This window comes from Caenorhabditis remanei, chromosome III, assembly GCF_010183535.1.
Source record: "Caenorhabditis remanei strain PX506 chromosome III, whole genome shotgun sequence".
NCBI lineage: Eukaryota > Metazoa > Nematoda > Chromadorea > Rhabditida > Rhabditidae > Caenorhabditis > Caenorhabditis remanei.
In genome coordinates this window covers 13,266,942-13,291,834 of record NC_071330.1, presented here as the reverse complement: position 1 = coordinate 13,291,834, position 24,893 = coordinate 13,266,942, and the positions used below count along the sequence as shown (strand labels likewise).

General features: G+C 36.6%; 3 protein-coding genes across 3 annotated transcripts; all 3 read left to right on the top strand.

Moving 5' to 3' along the window:
• Positions 1 to 4,888: 4,888 nt before the first annotated feature.
• On the top strand, positions 4,889 to 5,153 carry GCK72_011162 (uncharacterized protein; the record flags this gene model as incomplete). The annotated part of the gene is made up of 2 exons (XM_003093405.2): positions 4,889 to 4,990; positions 5,037 to 5,153. 2 exons carry the CDS (start codon positions 4,889 to 4,891, stop codon positions 5,151 to 5,153), a joined length of 219 nt encoding a protein of 72 aa, XP_003093453.2.
• A 1,745-nt stretch (positions 5,154 to 6,898) lies between these two features.
• On the top strand, positions 6,899 to 10,169 carry GCK72_011161 (uncharacterized protein; the record flags this gene model as incomplete). The annotated part of the gene is made up of 3 exons (XM_053728264.1): positions 6,899 to 6,995; positions 7,512 to 8,176; positions 9,942 to 10,169. The coding sequence occupies 3 exons, from the start codon at positions 6,899 to 6,901 to the stop codon at positions 10,167 to 10,169; spliced, it is 990 nt and encodes a 329-aa protein (XP_053587841.1).
• A 5,964-nt stretch (positions 10,170 to 16,133) lies between these two features.
• Positions 16,134 to 16,349, top strand: GCK72_011160 (uncharacterized protein; the record flags this gene model as incomplete). The annotated part of the gene is made up of 1 exon (XM_053728263.1): positions 16,134 to 16,349. One exon carries the CDS (start codon positions 16,134 to 16,136, stop codon positions 16,347 to 16,349), a length of 216 nt encoding a protein of 71 aa, XP_053587840.1.
• Positions 16,350 to 24,893: the final 8,544 nt, after the last annotated feature.

The following is a 24,893-nucleotide window of genomic DNA, read 5'->3' as shown; positions in this document are numbered from 1 at the left end:
ACAGGGTATTTTTTATGATATTAACTTCCCCCACCATTCTTATCTGTGTCGGTACCGGATAGACATACTTCGACCAGAGGGTGAAGGAGTCTATACTAACCGGGCTGAGGTTTACTTCAGTAGACGTGGATTTGAATCCTCCCGGGTTAGAAATCATTAAAATTATAATTGAAATTCCTAAAAACAGGACTTTTTTCAATATAGAAATCATTAAAATTATAATTGAAATTGCTAAAAACAGGGTATTTTTTATGATATTAACTTCCCCCACCATTCTTATCTGTGTCGGTACCGGATAGACATACTTCGACCAGAGGGTGAAGGAGTCTATACTAACCGGGCTGAGGTTTACTTCAGTAGACGTGGATTTGAATCCTCCCGGGTTAGAAATCATTAAAATTATAATTGAAATTCCTAAAAACAGGACTTTTTTCAATATAGAAATCAATAAAATTATAATTGAAATTCCTAAAAACAGGACTTTTTTCAATATAGAAATCATTAAAATTATAATTGAAATTCCTAAAAACAGGGTATTTTTTATGATATTAACTTCCCCCACCATTCTTATCTGTGTCGGTACCGGATAGACATACTTCGACCAGAGGGTGAAGGAGTCTATACTAACCGGGCTGAGGTTTACTTCAGTAGACGCGGGTTTGAATCCTCCCGGGTTAGAAATCATTAAAATTATAATTGAAATTCCTAAAAACAGGACTTTTTTCAATATAGAAATCATTAAAATTATAATTGAAATTCCTAAAAACAGGACTTTTTTCAATATAGAAATCATTAAAATTATAATTGAAATTGCTAAAAACAGGGTATTTTTTATGATATTAACTTCCCCCACCATTCTTATCTGCAAAATGTTTTGGTAGTGAATGCTTATTGATGCTAAAAATCGTTTCAATTAAGCAAGGATTGGAATATTAATGTCCTAAAAAACTATTTAGAGAAAAAAATAACTGCTTAACCACGTGATACGTAAATTTGAGCCTGAAACTGACTATGTACTTAAAATGGTTGAATTGATGGAATATTGGGTTTTTTATAATGATGAAAAACAATTATTAATAAAATGTCAATACAAAAAATGCTTCAAAAAATGAAGTTGAAGTGTTGTTGTGTGATGTGAAGCTAGTGTGGTAAAAAGGTATTCATTATTAGTATTTCAAAAATCAACTTTTGAGAAAAGTTGAAAATTTGGCAAATATTCATACTTAGAAGTGCATTTTTCTCAATGATGTAAAGCTAAAATGTAAACATAGTGTGGTAAAAAGGTATTTCCTACTTGTTTCATTAAAATTACAGTTTTTTTCAAAATTTCCGAAAAAACGGACTGATTTTGTTATTGGTCAAAAATTATTTTCATGTTTTAAAATTTTACAATAAAAATACACTAACGGTATTCATTTCAAGACAATATCTACAGCGTTCTACGTTCAAAAACAAAACAAATTTTTTTTGCTCTTAGAGCACCTACAGTACTACCGTAACCCACAGCCCAAGCTCAAAATTTTTTTTATGGGTTACTAATGACCAATATTATCTGTTTTTTTGAAAATCTTGCCCTAGGGCACACGTTGATCGAGTCTTACTGAGAACGCGTTATATAATAACCGAATGGTGTGATGAATGGAATTTGGAAGTGGCACCTGAGAGATGGATAAGTGATAAGATTCCATTGCTCTAAAAGGAAGAGCCATATTGAACAAATATTTTCAAGTAATAGGTTTCGAATCATACTAATATTGTTTTAGGCCGTTTTAAGAAGGGGAAGTACAAACTCGGCAAGTGTCGCCAAGTCTAGCACGAGCCTCTCACAAGTCTAGGCGCACATCTCCCACAAGTGTTACGTAAAAGCAGGCCAAGACTTGTGGGAGGCTTGTGGGAGACTGGTGGTAGGCTTGGTGAAAGCGCGGTTCAGGCTCTGGCATCGCTTCTTTTTTATTTTCTCCTGTTTTGCTTATAATATAATTCATTAAAACTCATAAATTTATTAGATAAAAAAACAAAAACGAAGGATAATCATGTTTAAAAAACAGAAAAATTACATATTTCGAAGGTATCAGTTATTATTCCTTTAGATCTGATGTAGTTGAAGGTGATGGGGTTGATGTCATAGTTGATGTAGGCGTTGTCCAGAAAGCCGATTGACTATGAGCTCTAAAATTCAAGAATAAAATTTCGTACTTTCAAGAAAAATTCTCACATTTATTAACTCTCCATTGGCGGTGTTTTGAAAATTTCTCTTCGTTGTTTCCGTATGATTATTCAGAGTTGACAATTTTCTCGGTTCTATAGAAATAAAATTATTTTTAAAAAATTCAAAACTCGTAAAAATGGGTTAAAACGGAAAAATAAAATAAATTTAAATGAGTGACTGCCAAATAGAAAATCAATATCCAACATTGGGCCAATACTTGGTGACCCTATTTCATTGGCTCTGATCACCCAAAGTTGGGTCAAGACTGGTGGAAGGTTGCGCCTAGACTTGTACAGCCGCAGAGTTTGGCCTAGACTTGGCGACATTTGCCGAGAAGCTACGCTCAGACTGACTAAACCGCTAACGATCCTAGCTAGAAGATAGGTGTGGGCTGTTACTAGATGTATAGAACTAGGCATCAATGATCATCGATTTTAGATCAGCGTGCGCTCTACCGAACTGATTACTGTATCCTAAAGATGTTTCTCCAATCTCCCTTCCTCAACAACTGTCTAATACAACAAATTCTTACTTTTTCCTTTCTTCGAAACAAAACACTGACAGATATGTGACCTATTCCATCTCCCCCAAACTCGATATGACCAAATATCTGTGAAGAAAGAAAAGAGAAAGGTGTCCACGCAGTGATGGGGGTTCTAAATGTCATCTAGGGGTGTGCAGAGCAGTTATTTCACTCATTAACCCATCTTTTCATTCAATCGAGAGAAATGAGCTAGCAAACTATCTGCGAAATGGGATTCTTTTCGGAGAGGGTTTGAGGTTGTTTTGACATTTCTAAAGCAATTTTAAGTTGGTAGATGACGTGCTACTTCAAGAATAGACTCTAACTATTTCCAGATTTGGAGGCGGCGCTTAAAATTCAAAATTTCGAAGTCGAAAACGCCGAGTATTACTTCATATGAACGTTCCGCTCGTACTCCTTCAACCACCATCTAGTTCTCATTTTCTAACAAAAGTTTGTCGAATTCATCTTGAAAATTTAGCAGATTTAGAAAAAAAAACATTGCCGAATAAAAAGTCGGCAACCCGGCATTGCCGCTCGTCCCTGGTATAGATCACAAATAGAACTTCATTTTTGTAGTTGGCAACTTTTTGTTAGCTCCGCCCACTTTTGAGATATGCGCCTTTAAAGATGGAAAGTCCGTGATGCGCGCTCTTTCTCACTGCCAGTTTCAAAGGCGCATATCTCAAAAGTAGGCGGAGCTAACAAAAAGTTGTCAACTTCAAAAATAAAGTTCTAATTGTGATCATTACACATAAAGTTGTGTTACCATCAGGAAGGTTGTCTCACACTCACAAATTGAACATTTTCAACTTAAAACTGCAAATGTCGCATTTTTTATAGACAGTATTGTATGTCGAACGCTTAAAGTATAAAAGAGAGCCGCGCTGGCCGAATTTTTGTGGCCGCGAAAAGCTCTTCCCCACCCGTTCCGTAATATAAACGTACATAACCCAAAATAGAAATAAAATAGTACCTCTGTTATCAGTACATGTTTCAGTATCAAAATGAAACAATCAAATAAACTCTTTTGTCTTTCTTATCACCCAATAATACCTCTTCCATACCATTTTAATATTCTGACTTCCTAGTGTATGGTCGTCTAAAATGTATTACTATTTTTATTGAATTCTGAAACTGATGTATATTTTTATATTCTGCGACAATATTTGATTAGAAAGTAAGTTTTTCTCTTCATTTTAGTTATTTCTGTAATATGTGTGTGTACTTTTAGACACCGCTAATCATTCCTTAAAAGACAGATGACAAGTAATGAGTGGAGAGTATTTAAAGCCAACACGCTTCGTCTCGGACGGCTCTAATCTGGGGAATCGTGAGTTCAGTGGAGTAAAAACGCCCCAAGGACGTAAACAGACAAGGTGAAGATGAAATCATCGGAAACGATGATAAAGTTCAAGAAAAAAATTACGAAAGGTTTCTGAAGAGCCGGGAAGAACAAGAAAAAGAGGAAATTGCAGAAATTTCGTAAGTGAGCCCATTTTTCAAGCCAAAGAGGTTCCGCTCTGTCATACAAGGTCCGAATTTACATTATCGTTTCATATTGAACATTTTAAATTGATTTTTTTTTGATTTTTGACATAGAAATGACAAAATCTTAAAGATACCTACTACAGTAATAGTCATAATTCTAGCAACTTTGGCCGTTTTCAATTGAAAATGACCAACTTTGAGAGAGTGTCATGGTATCACTGATTGTTCCATAGATCAAATTATATAATTATATATAAAACATATTAAACAAAGATAAAGCTTTATTTTTGTAGTTGACAACTTTTTGTTAGCTCCGCCCACTTTTGAGATATGCACCTTTAAAGATGGGAAGTCCGTAAAGCACGCCTTTTCTCTCTGCTAATTTCAAAGGCGGATATCTCAAAAGTGGGCGGAGCTAACAAAAATATGTCAACTACAAAAATAAAGCCCTTTCTTTATTCTGTATGATCCATTAAAAATTTATTTAATGGGACAATCAGTGTAACCATGACACCCTCACAAAGTTGGGTATTTTCTAGAAGAGATATTGACAGACGGTAAAGTGTATAAGATTCAGCTCAATTAATATCCTCTCCCGACAATCGCAATGCACAATTTTTTTGAATAAAACCTATATTTTTAGACACGCACCTACTCTCTGGCTGATGCACCTCTTGGTCTTCGTTGACCAAAAATGTGGAGTACTGCTCAAAGCAATTTTGTGTGCTTCACTTCTGTTTTTGGAGGCCCATAACCTTCACCTCACAGTAAGTTAAATTCATTTCCTACCTGATTGATTTTATTACATTTCAGCATTCAATTGCTACATCGGATGACTTCTTTGGATTCAAGAGGCAGAAGCTGGACGAAGACACTGTGGATCCACTCGGCTCTGTGAGACCAACTGACTATGAGAAGACCAGAATTTAGGATGAATAATTTAATTTTTTGATGTGTCATGGACGTAAGTTCTGACGTCAACCCCTTTTTCTAGATAGTTCTCTAACTGAGAATACTACTTATAAGGACTGTATAAAATGCTCCTTGTCAGAGTATTCGAGGTCGGTTTTTGATAGTCTTATCTTTATTTGATTTTAGTTTATTGAATAAATATGTAGAAATGACAAACGTGTAAAAGAGGTGTCCTACAGAGATTCAACCGCTACACATTGCAAACCTAAGATCTTATCGAGAGGTTATCCATCTAATACAATGATAGTCCGGGTCTGTACAGCCCCCTATCTTTAAGTATTATAACAGATGCAAACAGTAATAAAAATTTATGAATATTAATTTTTTCAATTCTGGACAGAATTAAGCTCTGTCAGTATCTTTTCAATTTTTTCTTGAAATTCACTTGGTTCAGGGGTCAGGAAAATTTCAAAAGTGAAAATTATTTTTTTTCAATAAATTTTATAGGCTTTAATTAAAAGGGGTTACGAAAATTTGTAAACATTTTCTGGAATGCGCAGATATGGAAAAATATGGACAATCCTGCAGTACTGGCTATAAAGAATAAGACACATGCATAGATCAAAACTAGTGCTTCATTTTTGTAGTTGACAACTTTTTGCTAGCTCCGCCCACTTTAGAGATATGCGCCTTTAAAGATGGGAAGTCCGTGAAGCACGCTCTTTCTCACTGACAGTTTCAAAGGCGCATATCTCAAAAATGGGCGGAGCTAGCAAAAAGTTGTCCACTACAAAAATGAAGCTTTACTTGTGATCTATACACTTTATTAACAATCAATATTGTGATGCCATCAGGGAGTTCAACTCACACTCACAAACTTGGCAATTTTCAACTAAAAACTGCAAAGGTGTCGAATTTATTTCTGGCCGCGAAAAGTTTTTTCCTTTTCGTTTCGTAATATAAACGTACGTATCCAATAAAAGAGAAATAAAGTACCTGTGTTATCAGTACACGTTTCAGCATCTAACCGACTGGTCAAACAATCAAATAAACTCTTCTCTTATCACCTAATAATACCTCTTTCTGACCATTTCAATATTCTGACTTCCTACTGAATGGTCGTCGACAAATGTATTACTATTTTTATTAAATTCTGAAACTTATGTATATTTTTATATTGTCATGGACCCCTTTTTCTAGATAGTTCTCTGACTGAGAATACTACTGATAAGGAGTGTATACAATGCTCCTTGTCAGAGTATTCGAGGTCGGTTTTTGAGTACTCTTATCTTTATTTGATTTTAGTTTATTGAACAAATATGTAGAAATGACTAACGTGTGAAAGAGGTGTCCTACAGAGATAAAAGAGGTGTCCTACAGAGAAACCTAAGATCTTATCGAGAGATGAGACGGTTATCCATCTAATACTATGATAGTCCGGGTCCGTACAACCCCCTATCAATCATGTATTATTACATGGAGGTTCCACTCTTCACAGAAGTATACTGCTTCTGTGGAACTCGATTCTCAGAATTCGAGAGTGTGAATTACTATTCCAGCCGAAAGTGACTAGGCCTAGGAATATCCATATTCTAGCACTAAAAGTTTTATTCAGTTTTATGAGGCGCGCACCTACTTTCCTGTAACACCTGTAAAAACAAGAATATTACTATCTGCACAAAATCTACCGAGTTCGTTTTCTCGTTCTCATTTATCCGGATACGGAGATTTGCGAAAGGCAAATCTTCAGAAAGGTAGCAGTGATGTTTATTGCTCGGCAGGTTCGACTCGTTAACCTGAGGAAGAAGTCTCTCTATTATTCTACTGAAATATTTGACGAAATGGATATGTGGATGAAAAGTAAGTTTTTCTCATTATTTTAGTTTTACCATGTTTTTTGTATTTTTAGATACGGCAAATCATTGCCACGGCTAATCATTCCTCGAAAGACAGATGACAACTAATGAATGGAGTATTTGAAGCTAACACGCTTCGTCTCGGACCCCTCTAAGCTAGGGAATCACGAGTTCAGTGGAGTAGAAACCCCAAACTGATGTGTGTATCAATTGCCTACGATCACACGGTGGGGACAGCCGTAAAAGCGCCCAATGTGACAAGTGTAATAGAAAGCATAACAGGTTGTTCCATTGGTATTATAACGGAAACTGATAAGAACGTGGCATGGACAGAGTAAACAAATATTCCAGAATGACTATCATGACGTCAAAGAGGCGGTTTTCAGAAAAGTGATAAAACGCGTATTTAAATAGGGGGTAAAGAGGAAAACGTTATCCTTCTACAAGATGCTGCAATTGAGAAATAGGAGAATTTTAAGCGCACCGGCAAGAAACCCAGCCCCCCGTATTAACGTTCCAGCCGCTGAGGCGCGCGGAGCCAGGGGAACTGCGAGAGCCAACGCACCTGGAGGGGACGCTGCAGAAGCAGTCAATCTTCCAGCTGCGCATCGAATGAATTTTAAAGATAATAAAACTGCCATGGAGGCGTTGCTTACCACAATGCCAAGATTCTCTGGTAAAAAGGACGAAGATCCATATGTCCAGTGGATTGAAAAATTTGTCCGCGAGTCCAATTCTCTGCGCCTTGGCAGGCAGCTCACCATAGCTGTATTCCCGAGGATGCTGAGTGCATCAGCCAGGCTCAAATATGACGGACTTTCCAACGAAGAAAAAACTGATTTCGGATTGGCAACTCAAGCCCTAGCTGAAATATTGAGAGTAAGCAGTGGAAGAGACAAAGCTTTGAATGAACTATCCAAGACAACAAAGAAGACCACAGAGTCAATGGTGAGATTTGCAAAAAGGATTGAAAATGTGACCAGAACATCATTTCCAGGATTGGAAAACGAACAAAGAACCGAAATCACCATTAACCGATTTATTCAGAGTCTCCCTTCACGAATCAAAGTTAAGATGCTGGAAAAGGATATCCCTGAAGATCTTGAGGAGGCTATATTCCTGGCCGAAAAGATGGAAGAAATAATAAAAGAAGAAGATGAAGAGACTATAAACTTAATTGATAGAGTAAAAATCTCAGACCGAAGAAGAAGAGAGTCTGATAGTGAGAGAACAAATTCGAGAATTAACAATTGAATCCAAAAGACAAAGAAGAATGATTGAGCAAATTGGGAATAGTAACCACTGTAGGTTAAACACTCCCAGAAATCAAGGGTTTTCACGAGGACGTGCAAATCACTTTAATCACCAAGACAGAAACCAGGGAGGGGGGCAAAAAATCCTTATCAATTTGGATATTCCCCCAAAGAGGATCCTCGAATTTTGGAAGATATTCCGGAAATAGTAACCTACCTTAGCTACTCTGAGAGGCACTTTTGTCTTCAAAATAGAACTTATCTTTACTATTAACAAACACCAAATTCTGTGTGTATGTGTGTGTGTCGCCGATCCTACCGCCCTTCCTACTGAACCGATTTTTTTCGAACTTGGACCAAAAGATCAGAAATTTTCCCCTCGCAATGCCCGTCTATTTTTTTAGTTAGAATAGGTCTCAACTAGGTCACTAGGTGAAAAAACACGGTTTTCAAGCCATTCAGGGGTTTTCGTTTCCGAAATAGGGAAATAGGGAAATAGGAGTTTACGGGGAAATAATTATAGAACTTTTTCATTCTTCAAATGAATTCATTTCTTCAAATTTTCAACACGGGTGGTGTAGAAAAAGAGGTTGAGCAGCCGTTAGGGTGCGCTAACCGACTGGTATAATAACAATATGTAATATATAAGATATTGATAAACAATAATTAGGATAAACCAAACTTGTCAAAAAGCAGACCGGCCCGGGTTCGAAAATGAGTACTCATCAAAAATATTTCGATCTTTTTTTGAAATTTCAGAGTGAAAGTGCTTAAATTATGTAGCATAAATATTCATCTTTTGGTTGAATGTTTGTTTTTAGTCAAAAACTAGACTTTATAAAAGCAAAAAATTCAAATTTTGGTTCAAACCGGGACGGGTCAGGTCGGGTCGACGGCGTCTCATTGACCACCCTTATAGTATTCCGGTTAAAATTTCAGTTGGATTTATGTTGACGCGTTAAACTAATTTCTCCTTTTAAAAAAACGCGCCAACTACACGCCAGACTGCAAATCCCTTTCTCATTTCCTCCTTTTCCGCAATGCAGGCACTTCGTCAGCATCTAGTCTTTACACTTGCAATTCTAAAGGGGGGCCTCAATCTTCTTATGAAAAGAAGAAGAAGGATGGAGACGGAGACGCATAAAGAACTCTGGGGTAAGGGGTCCCTCTTTTCCTTCTTTTCCCTCACAAATGCACACTGGATAGCCTACTGAATGGCTCGTCGATATGTCTTCTTATTTTTATTGAATTCTAAAACTTTCTATTTGATTCAATGTATTTTTTGCTGGTTACTCATATTTATTCATCATTATTACTGCGAAAGGGTGTTCGGCCTCTTCTGGTCGTTGGTCCCACAAAAAATTCATCTTTTATTCAGTTCCATCTCACTAAAGGACGGAGAGAGGTCAGCCCATCTGGAGCTCTCCTTAAGAAAGACAGCCGACTGTAACCACTGTTTTCTGAATGTTAAACGGAAGGACCAGGCAAAGTCCTTCCTCCGTTTACACTACTTTATTCTATAATAAAAACTATTACTCAAGAATCCAAGGAATCGGATAAAGGTTGAGATAACTGAAGGGCTTAGAAAAGGTAAGAAGTATTCAAAGTGTTCAAAGTTTTTGAAAGTTTCAACAGAAATTCCTCTCAATTTCCTCCATTTTCAAATATTTCGACATCTAGATTCTTATATTTTCCAGGATGTTATTCAACGCTACCAGGCAACATGGACAGATGTGGTAGAGAACTTGATAAGATCCTTTGAAGTGCCAGAAGATCGTGAACTTGCTCAACAAGAGATCACCATCCTGAAGCCACAGAACGCCGAGTTTTCAAGGATGCTCAAGACGCTAGGTGAATACGCCTACGAAGGAATGCGTGAAAAGAAAAAATTTGTTGTTAAAATGTTTTTTAAAATAAATTTGTAACTATCTCGATGACCCTGTGTTTGTTTTTTCTATCAGATACTTCAGAAAATTTTAAAATCCATCAATCCTCAGAGTTCCCAACCATCTGGTTTTTTCAGACACAAACGCGCCAAAGGCGCGCCAGACAGCTTGCGAATAAATTTAACCAAATGACGGCAGAAATTGATTAAAAAAATGGAATTTGAATTTTTCGGGATTTTTGAGTATCATATTTGAACACCACATATACCCAGAATACCGTAAAATAATCGTATATAACCCATTAAGCGAAATATAATAGTACCTTTGTTATCAGTACCTGTTTCAGCATCTAACCGACTGGTCAAACAATAAAGTCTTTCTTATCACCTAATAATACCTCTTTCTGACCATTTCACTGTTCTGACTTCCTAGTGTATGGTCGTCGACAAATGTATTACTATTTTTATTGAATTCTGAAACTATCTTGAATTTTTATTTTTTGCAACAATATGTGATTTTTCAATCCAAATATCCGATTTTACATTATAATTTGTATTCACAGTTTTTGTTTTATAGTCCTGGAAAGAAACGGCATCAGAAAAAGGACGAAAGCGACCAAAGCTCGTTTGTGAAAACTGCAGTGGATCCCATCACGACTAGGAATGCACCAGACAATATTTATATTATCATTTACATTTTGTTACTGCCTCTGATGGGAGACGGCAAGCACACTATAAAAGGTGTGCTTGCCTTCTCTTATCAGAGGTAGAGGTAGAGGAGTCATGTAATTCATTATGTAATTTTATAATTCCTATCTAAATAAACCTTGTTATTATTAACCGCTACTATTATTATTTACTATTCATCAATCCGTATATCCCACCGATAGGGGATGTAATAATTTCATATTTTAAATAAATGCTTCTTTCGTGACAAAATCTTGAAAAATGCTAGCTAAAATAAATAGACCCCCGTTATGTTATAAAATTTGACTCAGCAATCTAGAAAGATTAGCCAATTTAGCGAAACTGAGGAGCTTTTCACTTTGACAACCTGTAACTTCTCTGGTAGTATCGCTACAAAGAAATGGTCAACTACAAATGCGATGGGCTAATTTTGGACAATCAGGTGACACCGAAATACACTCTCAAAGTTGGTCATTTTCCACTGAACACAGTCAAAGTTGATAATCTTTTACTGTGGTACTGTACATTGACCACCTTTATAGTATTCTTGTCAAAAGTTTAGTTGAATTTCCGTTCACCGCGTTAGAGATTAAAAAACGCGCCAACGACACACCAGCCTGCAAATCCCTACCCCATTCCCTCTTTTTCCGCAATCCTTTGCAATTCCAAGCGGAAGGGCCACAATCTTCTTATGAAAAGAAGAAGAAGGATGGAGACGGAGACACATTGAGAATGTGCGTGGCTTCTGGGAGTAGGGGGTCCCTCTTTTCCTTCTTTTTCCTCACGAATGCACACTGGATAGCCTACTGAATGGCTCGTCGACAAATGTCTTACTATTTTTATTGAATTCTAAAAAAAACTTTCAATTTTATTTAATGGATTTTCTACTGGTATTTATTCTATAATAAACCCTATTACTCAAGAATCCAAGAGATCGGATAAAGGTTGAGCTAACTGAAGGGTCATTGGAGCGTCACCCTTCACATGGAGGTCCCACCGCTCTGATTTCCATTCCATCTGGAAATCTTTACTCATTCGTACCCATATTACTTGTAACTATTATTTTTCAATAATTTCTATATTTACTCACTTCATTCTATTACTCACGTCGCAGGAACCAGAAATATGGAAAGTTAAACACACTTCGAGAAAGGTCCATCAGCCAAGATGAGACGATAAAAGGAATTGGATAATAGGAACAGTCCAATCTCCCTTACAAATCCGAGACAGTGACTTGGGAATATCTTCGGCAGCTCCAAACAAAGGTAAGCAGTATTTAAAATATTTAGAGATTTTGAAAGTTTCAACAAAAAGTCTTCTCAATTACCTCAATTTTTCCAATATTCGCCATCTAGATTCATATATTTTCCAGAACGTAAGCCAAGAACTCCGAGTTTTCAAGGATGCTCAAGACGGAGAATACGCCTACGATGGAATGCTTGAAAAGAAACATTTTAATTAATAATGAGAGTTGAATATATTAGATTTACAACGGCCATTCAAGTGTTGGCTTATTGAAAATTTGATATTAAAATGTTTTAAATAAATTTGTAACTATCTCGATGACCCTGTGTTTTTTTTTAAGATACTTTAGAAAACGTCAGACTGTCCTCAGATTTCTCTCAAAACCCGGTTTTTTTGGATACAAACACTTCAAAGGCGCGCCAAACAGCTTACAAATAAGTGAAAGCTGCTTCTTCTATTCATTAACCAAAAATTCAACCAAGAGACGGCAGGAATTGATAAAATACTAAATACTAAAAAATTTTTTGAAAGGTAATCTTACTTGCCTTGTGTATTTTTTTCAAAATTTAAAATGAATCTTGTAACTCTCTCGATGACACACTGTTATTTGTGTTTCCAGGAAAACGCGTCAGCGACACACCAGTCACCCCAGTTTGAGTTTATGTATATTTCTACAAAACGCGCCAACGATACGCCAGTTTGATTGTTTGTCTCGTTCTTCTCCCTCTCTTCTTCACAAAGTTGCTATCGCCTCTCCCAACTGCCTTCCCGTCACATTCATACACTTTTCTAAAGATAAGAAAAAAGAAGACCACACATCGATTTCCCTCACATGAGGGGAGAGAAAGAGGGGTCCCTTCTCTTTCTTTTTCCTCACAAATAGATTCTGGATGGCTTACTGCATAGCCGTCGAACTAAACATGTATTCTGATTTTTATTGAATTCTTATTTCTATTTATTTATTTATATCTGTTATTTTTACTGGTATTCCAATTGTTCGAGTTTCCGAAGGAAGAGAAAAGTGAGTTTTCGGTGTTGAGGAGAAAAGTTTAATGAGTAAATAAAGTAGTAAAATAACTGGGACGTTTTGAAATCAGAATTTTGGAAACCATGATATTTCGGAACTAAAAGTGAGAAAAATCACTGAAAAATGAAGCAATTTTTAAATTAAAACCTTTATGTTGAATTCTGAAAACTCTCCAAAAAAGACCAAAAGAACCGATTTAAGCAAGATCACATTGATTTTTGAGCCACTACAAAATTTCGCTTCATTCTATTTTGAAGAAAAACACATTTTTAGAAAAATCTTTGACCACACTATCAAGTGGACTGATCAGAAGAAATTGTCCAAAAAATCAATCAATTCAGAGTGAGAAAATTGACAAAACACATACTTGCAACGGGCCGAGGCCCGGCCCGGCCCGAAGGCCCGAAGGCCGGGCTGAAAAATTTGAACTGAAATTTTCAACGAAATTTTGAATTTTTTTGAATTTTTTTGAATTTTTCCCAAAAATGTCGAATTTTTGACTATACTTCAGAATTCAATCAAAAGATAGTTATGCATCAAAAAATTGAAATTTTTAATGTAAAATTTCAAAAAATTCAAAAAATTTGGTAAAAAATAGGTACTTTTTTTTGAAGCCGGTCCTTGAAAATTCTCTACCGGGCCTTCGGGCCTTGCCGGGCCGGGCCGTAAATTTGCAAGTATGGCAAAACAGACAAAAAAGCGTGCCGCCCCAAAGAAAGAAAAACTGACCATTTCAAAACTTGAACGAGGATTCCCTTTTGTCAAATAATCAAATTTGAGAAAGAAGCTGCTACTATTTTTGTCAAAAAAACTTGTAATAAATATAATTAGACTATTTAATTAATTGAGAAGTCGTGACGAATTCCTGACACAATTTTCTGTTAATTACAACAGAAGTCACATATTTACATCCCAAGAAATCCTGTCTTGAAAACTTATTTTTCTAAAAGTTTCATAAAGTAACGTACTTCAGATTATCTGGTTCTTTATGATTAAACGGGGGTTTTAAGAATAAACGTGGGTTTTCGACAAGTTCTATTTACATACTTTAAAAAAAGCCAAAAATGCCAATTTATTTTTGAGATTTTCAATTTTAATCCAAATTCTGTGATCCTGCAAATTGACGCTCTGTTTGAAACGTTTAATTTCAGATTGTGTATCTCTGTGACTGTGAAGAATGCGTGAAATAAAATTGCTACTACTCCTCCTTTATTCCTCTCTTCATTCTGATGTGATGCCTCAGCTATCGAACTGTACGGAGTACCCCGTCCCCGATGATAATGAAAATGAGGAGTACATTTTGGGAACAAACTACACAACGGATCTCATTTTTGATATTGAGCACATGGATGACGACAACTCGACAGAACTGCAAAGGTACACATTCAAATTCTCATTAGATAAAATAAAAGATCCTAAAGAGGAAGGACAAGAAGAAAATTCATTATCACCCCCTCTGATGTTCTCTCAGTTGAGGAGGGATTGTAGCCATTTCTGACCATTTTGAGGTTCTTTTTAGTATAAGTAAATAGAACTTGTCGAAAACTCCCGTTAAATCATAAAGAGCCAATCATTTTGTATATACAGTACCGTGTGTCATGATAATACAGATTCTCCCACAAATAAAATGTTGTATAAACCATACAGATCAAAGGTAAATCTTTATTTTTGTAGTTGACAAGTTTTTTGAACGAGCACTCTCTGGCAAGTTACATATCGACAAAGTAATTTCTCCCTCAAATCGACAAATTTCAGTGCAAAATGGTGCGATTTTTGAGCTGTAGTCTTAAAATGACCATAACTCTCTAGGGAGTGTCCGTACAAAAAAAGTTGTCAACTGCCAAAATTAAGATCTATCTTTGTTCTGTATGATTTATACAAAATTTTCTTTGTGGGAGAATCAGTATTATCATTACACACACTCAAAGTAGGCCATTTTCAACTAAAAACAGCCAAAGTTGATAGCCTTTTGGGCGGTACTGTAGTCTAAACTTTTTGTTGAATTTAATATTTTTCGATAAATCTAAATACAGTACCGTCCAAAAATGTATCATATTTTGCCTTTTTCAGTTGAAAATGCCCAAATTTGAGAGTGTGTCAGGGAACTAACTGTCCCACAAAATAACTTTTTTTCGAATCGTATAGATCAAGAGTGTGTCATGGTATCACTGATCAATTAAATTTTAAATGTGTCATACATATCAAAAGTAGATTTGCATTTTTGTAGTTGACAACTTTTTTGTACGGACACTCCCTAGAGAGAAATGGCCATTTTAAGACGACAACTCAAAAATATCTCTATTTTGCACTGAAATTGGTCGATTTGAGAGAAAAATTACTTTGAGGATATGTAACTTTCTAGGGAATGTCCGTACAAAAAAGTTGTCAACTACAAAAATGGAGCTCTATTCTTGGTCTGTTTGATCCTATAAAACGTTATTTTGTGAGACAGTTAGTTTTACTATGACACACTCTCAAAGTTGGGCATTTTCCTACTCTTTTCTTTGAAAAAAGATTTTTCAATAAATCTACATATAATAAACCCCCTCTAGGAAAATCAGAGAACGTGCAAAGAAAAGAAAACTGATACCCATAAGACTGAATACTAATAACCTCTTTTTGAAGATTGGAGACTCCCCACGGAAGAGTGTACAACAAACACGAGAAGCGGTATCCAGCAATTGAATTGAATGGATTGATCTTCGCCGTGACAAAATTCCGACCGTACATCGATGGAGCAGAGACAACAATCATAACAGACCACTCGCCTTTTAAGGCACAGTTACATCGAAACGATCTGTAAAGAAGACATGGCAAGTACCAGATTATACTCCAGGAATACAACGTCACTATTGTCTATAGACCTAGGGAAGATGAATGTAGTAGCAGACGCATTGTCGAGACACCATCCTCTAACCAATGCCAAGTACACGATTTGACTTCAATGGAACAATATATAATTGTTGTATATCGTCCGGGAAAGGCTAACGTCATTGCAGACGCATTATCAAGACACCACCCACTGATAAATGCAGTCATTCCTACATGGATCGACATGAAAATCGTCAGAGAAGAACAACAAGCAAAGACACCAAATACGGAAAGAAACTGATCAAGAAGATCCACGGAGACTTGCAGGAAGGAGCGCATATGGGCAGAGACAAGACTTACCACAAAGTCAAGGAGACTGTTTGTGCCAGATTTGGAGTTCCAAAGATCAATTTCGTTACAATGGCTCAACTGTTGTTAAAAATGTGTTAATAAACTTGTAACTATCTCGATGACCATGCGTTTGTTTTTTCTATCAGATACTACAGAAAATTTCAGAGTCCTTCAATCCTCAGATTTCCCTCAAAAACTGTTCATTGGGTACAAACGCGCCGAAAGTGCGCCAGATAGCTGCTTCTTGTATTCATTTACCAAAAAAAATCAACCAGGAAACGGCAGGAATTGACGAAGAAAAAATTGATAAAAACATTATATTCAACATTTTTTAGAGATAATCTTATATGCCTTGTGTATTATTTTCGAGTATTTAAATAAACTATCTCGATGACACAACGTTATTGTTGGTATTTCAGGGAAAATGAAAAGTTTTAGGTTTTCTTTCGGACGATACAACAAAAAACGCGTTAACGACGCCCCAGTATGTATAAAAACTGCATGAAAAGGACACCTAGGGATGCATAGGTCCGTATTTTGTCAATTTTAGAAGGGTTCAACTTAAAATACATAGAATAGGAAGTTTGAAAAAAAGTTCAAGATTATTTATTCAAAAGTGAATAAACTAACTCCATTTTTTTCAAAAATTAGTTGTATTCTCTATGCGAGTTACGTTCATTATTGTCGTTTCATTTTAATATTTTCGATAGCAAACTTCTAATATTGATAAGAAAACATCGCCCCGTTTGAGTTTATGTCTCATTCTTCTCCCTCTCTTCTTCACAAAGTTGATGTCGACTCTCCCAGCTGTCTCCCGGCACATTCATACACTATTCTAAAGATAAGGGAAGCCCGCATAACTGAAGGCAATAAAGGGTCACCCAAGAAGAAGAGCACACATCGATTCTGCTCGTGTGGGGGAGAGAGAGAGGGGTTTCTTCTCCTTCTCTTTCTTTTTCCTCACAAATGGATTCTGGATGGCTTACTGCATAGCCGTCGAACAATACATGCATTCTGATTTTTATTGAATTCTTATATTTATTTATTTCTGTTACTGGTATTCCAATTGCTCGCGGACAGCATCTTGAAATGGAATCACTGTCCGTTCGTACCGAGAGGAAAAACCCTTCGGAAAAGTGGTTTCCTGTGGAGATTGAAGGAAAATGTGAGTTTTCGGTATTGATGAAAAAAGTTTAATGAGTAAATAAAATAGTCAAATAAATGGGACGTTTTAAAACCAGAAGTTTGAAAACCATGATATTTTGATCTTGAGAAAAACCCCTGAAAAATGATTTCTCCAATAATTAATGTTGTACTAGAAATCGAATTAAACGTACTAAAATCATTTGGCACTGTTCTAGAACGTCGGAACCAAAACTTTCATTCTATTATTTGAATTACTGAGAATCAAATAAGTGGATTCCGAAATTAAGTTTTGTATTTCAGGTTTGATATAGACCTCGCCTGTGAAAAGGGAACACTATGCATACCTTTGCACATATGCGCACGCCCTTTCGAAATGGTTAGTTTCACTCAATTTCTCACTTTTCCTGAAGAATATCTTTTGCAGGCTTTCGTCTTCAACTCAGTGTTCGACTCCGGCATATATGATTTAAAAGAACGGCGCTATTACTTCTTAGAGAAGAGGACATTCATCCGGGTGTCAATCATCGTTAGGTCTTTTCGAGGTGGGACATTTATATTTTACATTCATTCAAATAATTGTTTTTTTAGATCACGGTTAATGACGAATGGAGCAAGATTTATGAGTTTTGGATGGCCATTAACAAAGTCACCCATATACTACACACGGAAGGAACGTCACGATCCTGAAAGCAATTGTCATAGGCTTTCATTCCTTTGGAGGAAGAGCATTGCGAAAGAACAGCGTTCGCATCATTCATGGATGTGTATGAATACGTTCGCATGCCAATGGGATTGAAGGGAAGCCGAAGGGGCTTGAAAACGGAATTCTCAAATCAAGAAGAGGAAGAGTACGCCGTAGTCGAGGAAACAAGTAATGCAGATGATTACATGGACTATGAGGGGAACTGAGGAATACGATTTAACACTGTTTTTATTTATTTATGGATTTTCAAGAAGATACTGTAATTTTATATTTCTACAATTTACTCAAAATGTATTTTCAATAAACTAGTCGATACTCAACGTATGTGTGATAAAAAAATGAAAGAAAGTCGGGCAACCCATCTGTCAGTAGGCAAGAGATAATGAGGAGAGAAGTGGATAAGAGGAGGGGAAACAAGATGCAGACAGCAGAATTGTAGAGCAAAAGAAGAAGGAGGACAATTATTACACTTCTCTGATCAAAGAACAATGCGACGTACAAAATAAATAAGTAAAATGAGAAAATGCAGAAAAAACAGAAAAAAAACCAAAAAAATTGGGAAAGCCTTTGAAAAAAATGTATACTGGAGGGACTGTAGTCATTTCTGAGCATTTTGGGTTTTTTTTTAGTATAAGTAAATAGAGCTTATCGAAAACCTCCGTTTATTCTTAAAACCCCCCGTTAAATCATAAAGAGCCGACATTTCAAAGTATCATGCATAAATTAATTAAACCCTTGAGATCCAGAGTCTTTTGTTATATCGACGACATCATCGCCACTTCAACAGATGCAGAACAACATCTGGTAGACATCGAAGAAGCTCTCGATATGGTTGAAAAATCGGGAATGAAGTTGAAGCCCAGCAAAGCAAAATTTGGACAGGACAAGATCAAATTCTTGGGATTCGTAGTCTCAGCAGAAGGAATTTATAAAGTATAGTTGTTGTTAAAAATCATTCTTACTGTGAAAAAAATAAAGTTTGGCCAAGAATTTTCAAAAAAAAACTTCGCGCCCAAAACGCTTTAGTTCACAAATGCACTAAAGTGTTTTGGGCGCGAAAATTTTTTTTGAAAATCCTTGGCCAAACTTTATTTTTTTCACAGTATATATAAAACGCATGTGGAGTCTGTCCATCTGTCCCAATGTCCGCAAATTTTGAGAAATGAGAAAGAAAGGCGGCCTGGCCCAAAATCAAACTTGCGTTCTTTGCGCAGAGACCGCCGCCTTGGACCACTCGGCCACGCAGACACATTTCTGAGAAGGTGAACAAGTAAATGAGGAGAGGCCAGCCGGCTAGGCTGGTATTTAAATAAATTTGTAACTATCTCGATGACCCTGTGTTTGTTTTTTTTCTATCAGATACTTTAGAAAATTTCAGAATCCTTTAATCCTCAAAGATCCCTCAAAAACTCGATAGATAACGACACGCCAGTTTGAGATCATGTTTCTTCCTTCTCCATCTCTTCTTTTTGAAATTGCATTTCCAATCTCCCAGCTGCCATCCCGTCACATTCAGACACTATTCTGAGGAGGAAGGAAAAAGAAGGGGTCACCCGAGAAAAAGACCACACATCGATTTTCCTCCCGTGGGACGAGAGAGAGAGAGGAGTCCCTTCTCTCCTTCTCTTTCTTTTTCCTCACAAATGGATTCTGGATGGCTTACTGCATAGCCGTCGAACAAAACATGTATTCTGATTTTTATTGAGTTCTAATATTTATTTATTTATATCTGTTATTATTACTGGTATTCCAACTGTTCGGGTTTCCGATGGAAGAAAGAAGTGAGTTTTCGGTGTTGAGAAAAAAAGTTTGATGAGTAAATAAGATAACTGGGTCGTTTCGAAACCAGGCTTTTGAAAACCGATACTAAACTTGAGAAAAATCGCTAAAAAAATTAGGTTAATAACAATAAAAACTATTATCGAAATAAAAAAGTTCCGACATTTTTTCCTCGTCGGTGTTTGCGGACTCAAGCCAAAATTATCAAATTATCAAATTTTGGCTTGAGTCCGCAAACACCGAGTGGGAAAAAATGTCGGAACTTTTTTGTTGCGACAATATTCGCATTCCAAAAAGTCTTGATCATTTAATCTTGAAAATCTATTTTTCGAATATAATGTAGAAATCGAATTAAACGCACTCAAATCATTTCATCAATAACCTAAACCTTTAAAAAAAAGTTTTCTATAAATCTACATACAGTACTGGCCATAAAGAATGCGAAACTTGCAGTTTTTAGTTGAAAATGGTCAACTTTGTGACTGTGACACGGCCTCCTTGATAGTCTCATAATATCGATTGATTATGGAGTGTGTAGATCACAAGTAGAGCTTCATTTTTGTAGTTGACAACTTTTTTGTACGGAGACATCCTAAAAAATTATCAATCGCCAAAGTAATTGCTCGAAAATCTCCTCTTTTAGCACTGAAAAAGTGCAAAAATAGCAAGGAAATACTTTGCGGATTGATAACTTCTTAGGATGTGCCCGTACAGAAAAGTTATCAACTACAAAAATGAAGCTCTACTCGTGATCTATATACTCCATAAACAATAAATATTGTGATATTATCAAGGAGGCCGTGTCACAGTCACAAAGTTGACCATTTTCAAGTAAAAACTGCAAAATTCTTTATGGCCAGTACTGTATAAGTGAATACGAGTTCTAGTAAACCTAGTTTAGGAAAATAGGAGAACGTGTGAAACGAGATAACGGAAAAGGAAAAACTAATACCCCCGAGACTGAATACTAATGACCTATTCTTAAAGATGAAGTGCGACAAGATGAACACACCTCATGCTAACAATGTGACAATCGTCAAAGCAATGGTGATCTCAGAGGAAAAAGGGAGAGTCACGCTCTTCACCCCGCAGTTTGAAGAAAACGTAATAATTCACAACCAATCGAAGAGGAGACAACCAGGAGAACTTTTTGAGATCATAGTCTATTGCAAAGACTACCATCCAAAGAAAGGGGAGTTGGACGAAACCACGTGCTCGGCATGGAAGATCAAATTGGATGGGAAAAAACTTGGAATCCAGTCAATTTACCTTCCCAGCCAAGGTCAAAATGGAGGGGAACTTCTGCTAAAGGTCGTCTTTCACGACCAGTTTTCGTGGTTCGGGGAGACGGGCCACTATTACAACGAATTCATTCCGTTCGGAAAAATCAGACAGACAAACCCAGGAGCGGTGAGATGGCTCAAAACTCACCCCTTATTATATTTAGCTTTTTATGTAATCCCCAGCTTTAATTATATTTAAACTCTAGTTATGTATGTATCCTCCTTTTGGTGTCCGGGACGGCCACATTTTCCAAATTAATTTACTCTATATTTAATCATCCAGAATAAACCATATTGTATATAACCCGACATTATGAGAAAATCTGAAAATAATACACTGAAAAACAGCCCAATAAGAGCAAAATTCAATTAATTTCGAATTTTTTGAAATTTTTTGAACTTTTTCTCAAAAAAGTTCAATAATTCAGAATTAGATGAGATTATGAAAAATCATCAAAAATATTCACGTTTTCGATAAGAAATTTTTTTTAAAAAAGGAAAAAAAGCGTCAACGGCACTTCCAGCTCAAGTACATATGTCTCTCTTTCGACAAAACGCGCCAACGACACGCCAGCTTGAGTTGACTAAAATCGAGAAAATATGACTCTCAAGACGCGTTTTCAGCTGAAATTTTGCTCAAAATAGTAAAATTTTGATCCAAAACACTTTAAAGGATTCCATTTTCTTTTGAAATTTACCATTTTTAAGGGAAACTTAATTTCAAAAGGCCCAAAGGTACGCCAGATCTCTGAAAATATTATCTGATCTCGAAAACTGCGAAATTTCGAACCGGAAGGCACGCCAGTCTCTTACTACAAAACGCGCCAACGACACGCCTGTTTGAGTGAGTGTCTCTTTCTACAAAAGGCGTCGACGACACGCCAGCTGTCTCTTCCTTCTCTTCTTTTTGAAATTGCATTTCCAATCTCCCAGCTGCCATCCCGTCACATTCATACACTATTCTGAAGAGTAAGGAAAAAGAAGATAGAAAAAGAAGGGGCCACCCGAGAAAAAGACCACACATCGATTCTGCTCGCGTGGGGGAGAGAAAGAGGGGTCCCTTCTCTCCTTCTCTTTCTTTTTCCTCACAAATGGATTCTGGATGGCTTACTGGATAGCCGTCGAACATTACATGTATTCTGATTTTTATTGAATTCTAATTTCTATTTATTTCTGTTACTGGTATTTCAACTACTCGCTTACAGTACACTGAAATGGAATCACTGTCCGTTCGTACCGAGAGGAAAAACCCTTCGGAAAAGTGGTTTCTCGTGGAGATGGAAGGAAAAAAGTGAGTTTTTTTCGGTGTGGAGGAAAAAAGTTTAATGAGTAAATAAAATAGTTAATAATAATAAATAACTGGAACGTTTTGAAATCAAAAGTTTGGAAATCATGTTTCGACGTTGAATGTGAACAAGTACATATAAAATACGACTTATTTATTCCAATTTCACTTTTTTTTCCCCGTTCAGTGTGGTGGTGTCATATTTTCCAAATTATTGGTTCCGATACGTTCATGACTTCCAAACCGGTAATAGAGACGCATCTTCTTGCAATAAAAAGTTCAGAGCAAAATATCTCGACTGGCTTGAAAGATACAGAAATGGTTTTGATTGTAGAAATTTTTTATAAATATAGATCTATACTTTGTTAGTTGAAACCTTTTTGATATCTCTTTTGGGAAATAAGATGAAAACCTTTGAACTTTGGCGCCTCTTTCGCAGGTTTTACAGTTAAAAGTAATTTTGAAAAACTAGAATTTTAATTGTCACTTTATCATTTTTGAAATTTGGTACAAAGCATACTTGTCGATGCCCGGCCCGGGTACTTGACCCCAAACTTCAAAACTCAAACTTTTTTTCGAAATTTTGATATTTTTGAGTATTTTTCGCAAAAAAGTCAAATTTTCGACTATCATCCAGAAGTAGAAGAAATTATCAAAAATTGAAAAAACAGTCAAAAAAATTGGTTCATTATTTGAAGGCAGGCCTTAGCAAGTGTGGTCTATAAAGGATGATTTTTTTTCCAAAATGGTTTTTACCATAACTTTATCAGTTTTAATAGTATGGGCTAGATTTTTATACCATGAGAAAGCCCGTATTTTTCTCTATCGATATATGTAGTCTAAAAACATTTCACTGTAAAATTAGAGTTTTGGCGAGTATTTTATCAATTTTGATATAACTCTTTGAAAATATACTCGAATTCAATGAAACATTTTTAAAGCGCCTCTATCACAGGATTTACAGTTAAAAGTAAAAAATACATTTTTGTTTACACTTTTTACAAAACTAGAGGAAACTTTCTAAAAAATGTTTTTTGGTTAGCTTAAAATTAAACAAACTTTGGAAATATCCCTAAATTGAATAATTTTTTTTGAAGATGGCCCAAACACCACTCGTTCCACTCAAGAAAAACGAACGGGTCACGGAAATAACCGCGGTGGTGATTGGAACCTACCACGGGAGCACGCACCTCGTATCTCCACAATTCGAAAGACCGATTATCATGGAGACTGACATTCCGCAGCAGCCGGGGAAAATATTTACAATCATCGTTTACTCACCAAAATACACACCAGGAGGCACCCGCCTTAACAAGAACAACTCTTCGGAGTGGATGATTCCGATGGAAGGGAAGGAGTTTGGGGTGGAAACCCTATTCCTTCCTTACCGGAAGAACACCCAGAAAGGAGAAGTCGTCCTAAAGGTCATATTTAAGGAAAAATGGGACGACGAGAAGAAGAACCGAATCTTTGAAAATCCCCTTATCCCTTGGGAAAAAATCAAGATGACGGAAGTAGATAAGAGATGGTCACAGAAACGCCAACATGAAGAGAACTTGATGATGGTGGAGTTGCAGATGGCGAGAGACGGATTTGAAATGATCCATGGGAGAAGAGTTGGATACGGGACCATGGCAGAGCTCAGCATCAGAGCAAGAGAAAGTTTCATCGGCACCAGAGCAGAATTCTGGGAGGACACTCGGATCAAACCCCTCCTTGCGACCCAATGGCCTATAGGAGAAGAAGAGGAGCCAGAATATGAAGAAAAAAATAATTATCCTGAATTTAAAATTTTGAAAAAATAAATTTGTAACTATCTCAATGACCCAGTTTTTAAAAAATTTATTTTATCTTTCAGAGACCTCATAAAATTTCAGATTGTCAGAATCATTTTTCTAAACTCAGATTCCCCTAGATGACTGATTTTTTGAACACAAACGCGCTGAAGACGCGCCAGATTCTCAAAGCTTCTTTTAGTGCATTTCGCCTTATTCCATTTTTTGGTCCAAAATTTTTAAGGTTTTCAATTGTAGGACCATGTTGCGCCGAAGGCGCCCCCGTCTTGCTATCTCAGCCAATCTCAACCAATCTTAACAACGCGCCAAAGGCGCACCAATCCATTCGAGCACATCTGTCCAGCTGTCCTGAAATAAAACGCGCCGAAGGCGCACCAGACCTCTCATTCAGTTTATGTGACTAGTCGACAGCTGTCCCTTCCGTTCTGTTCATTCATCCGTTATTCTGAATACAACGGGGGAGAGAAATAGAGAGAGAATCCGCTTAACCTCCCCGAACGCGCCAACGACACCCCAGCCACCAGTGAAAGGGGGAAAGAGAAAACGGAGAGTGCCCTGTGTTTTATATTATAGGAATAAAGGAGTGCCAGATGGTTTCTCCACCACTGACCACCTGTCCTTCTCCAAATGACCTCCTTCTCCGGTCGGACC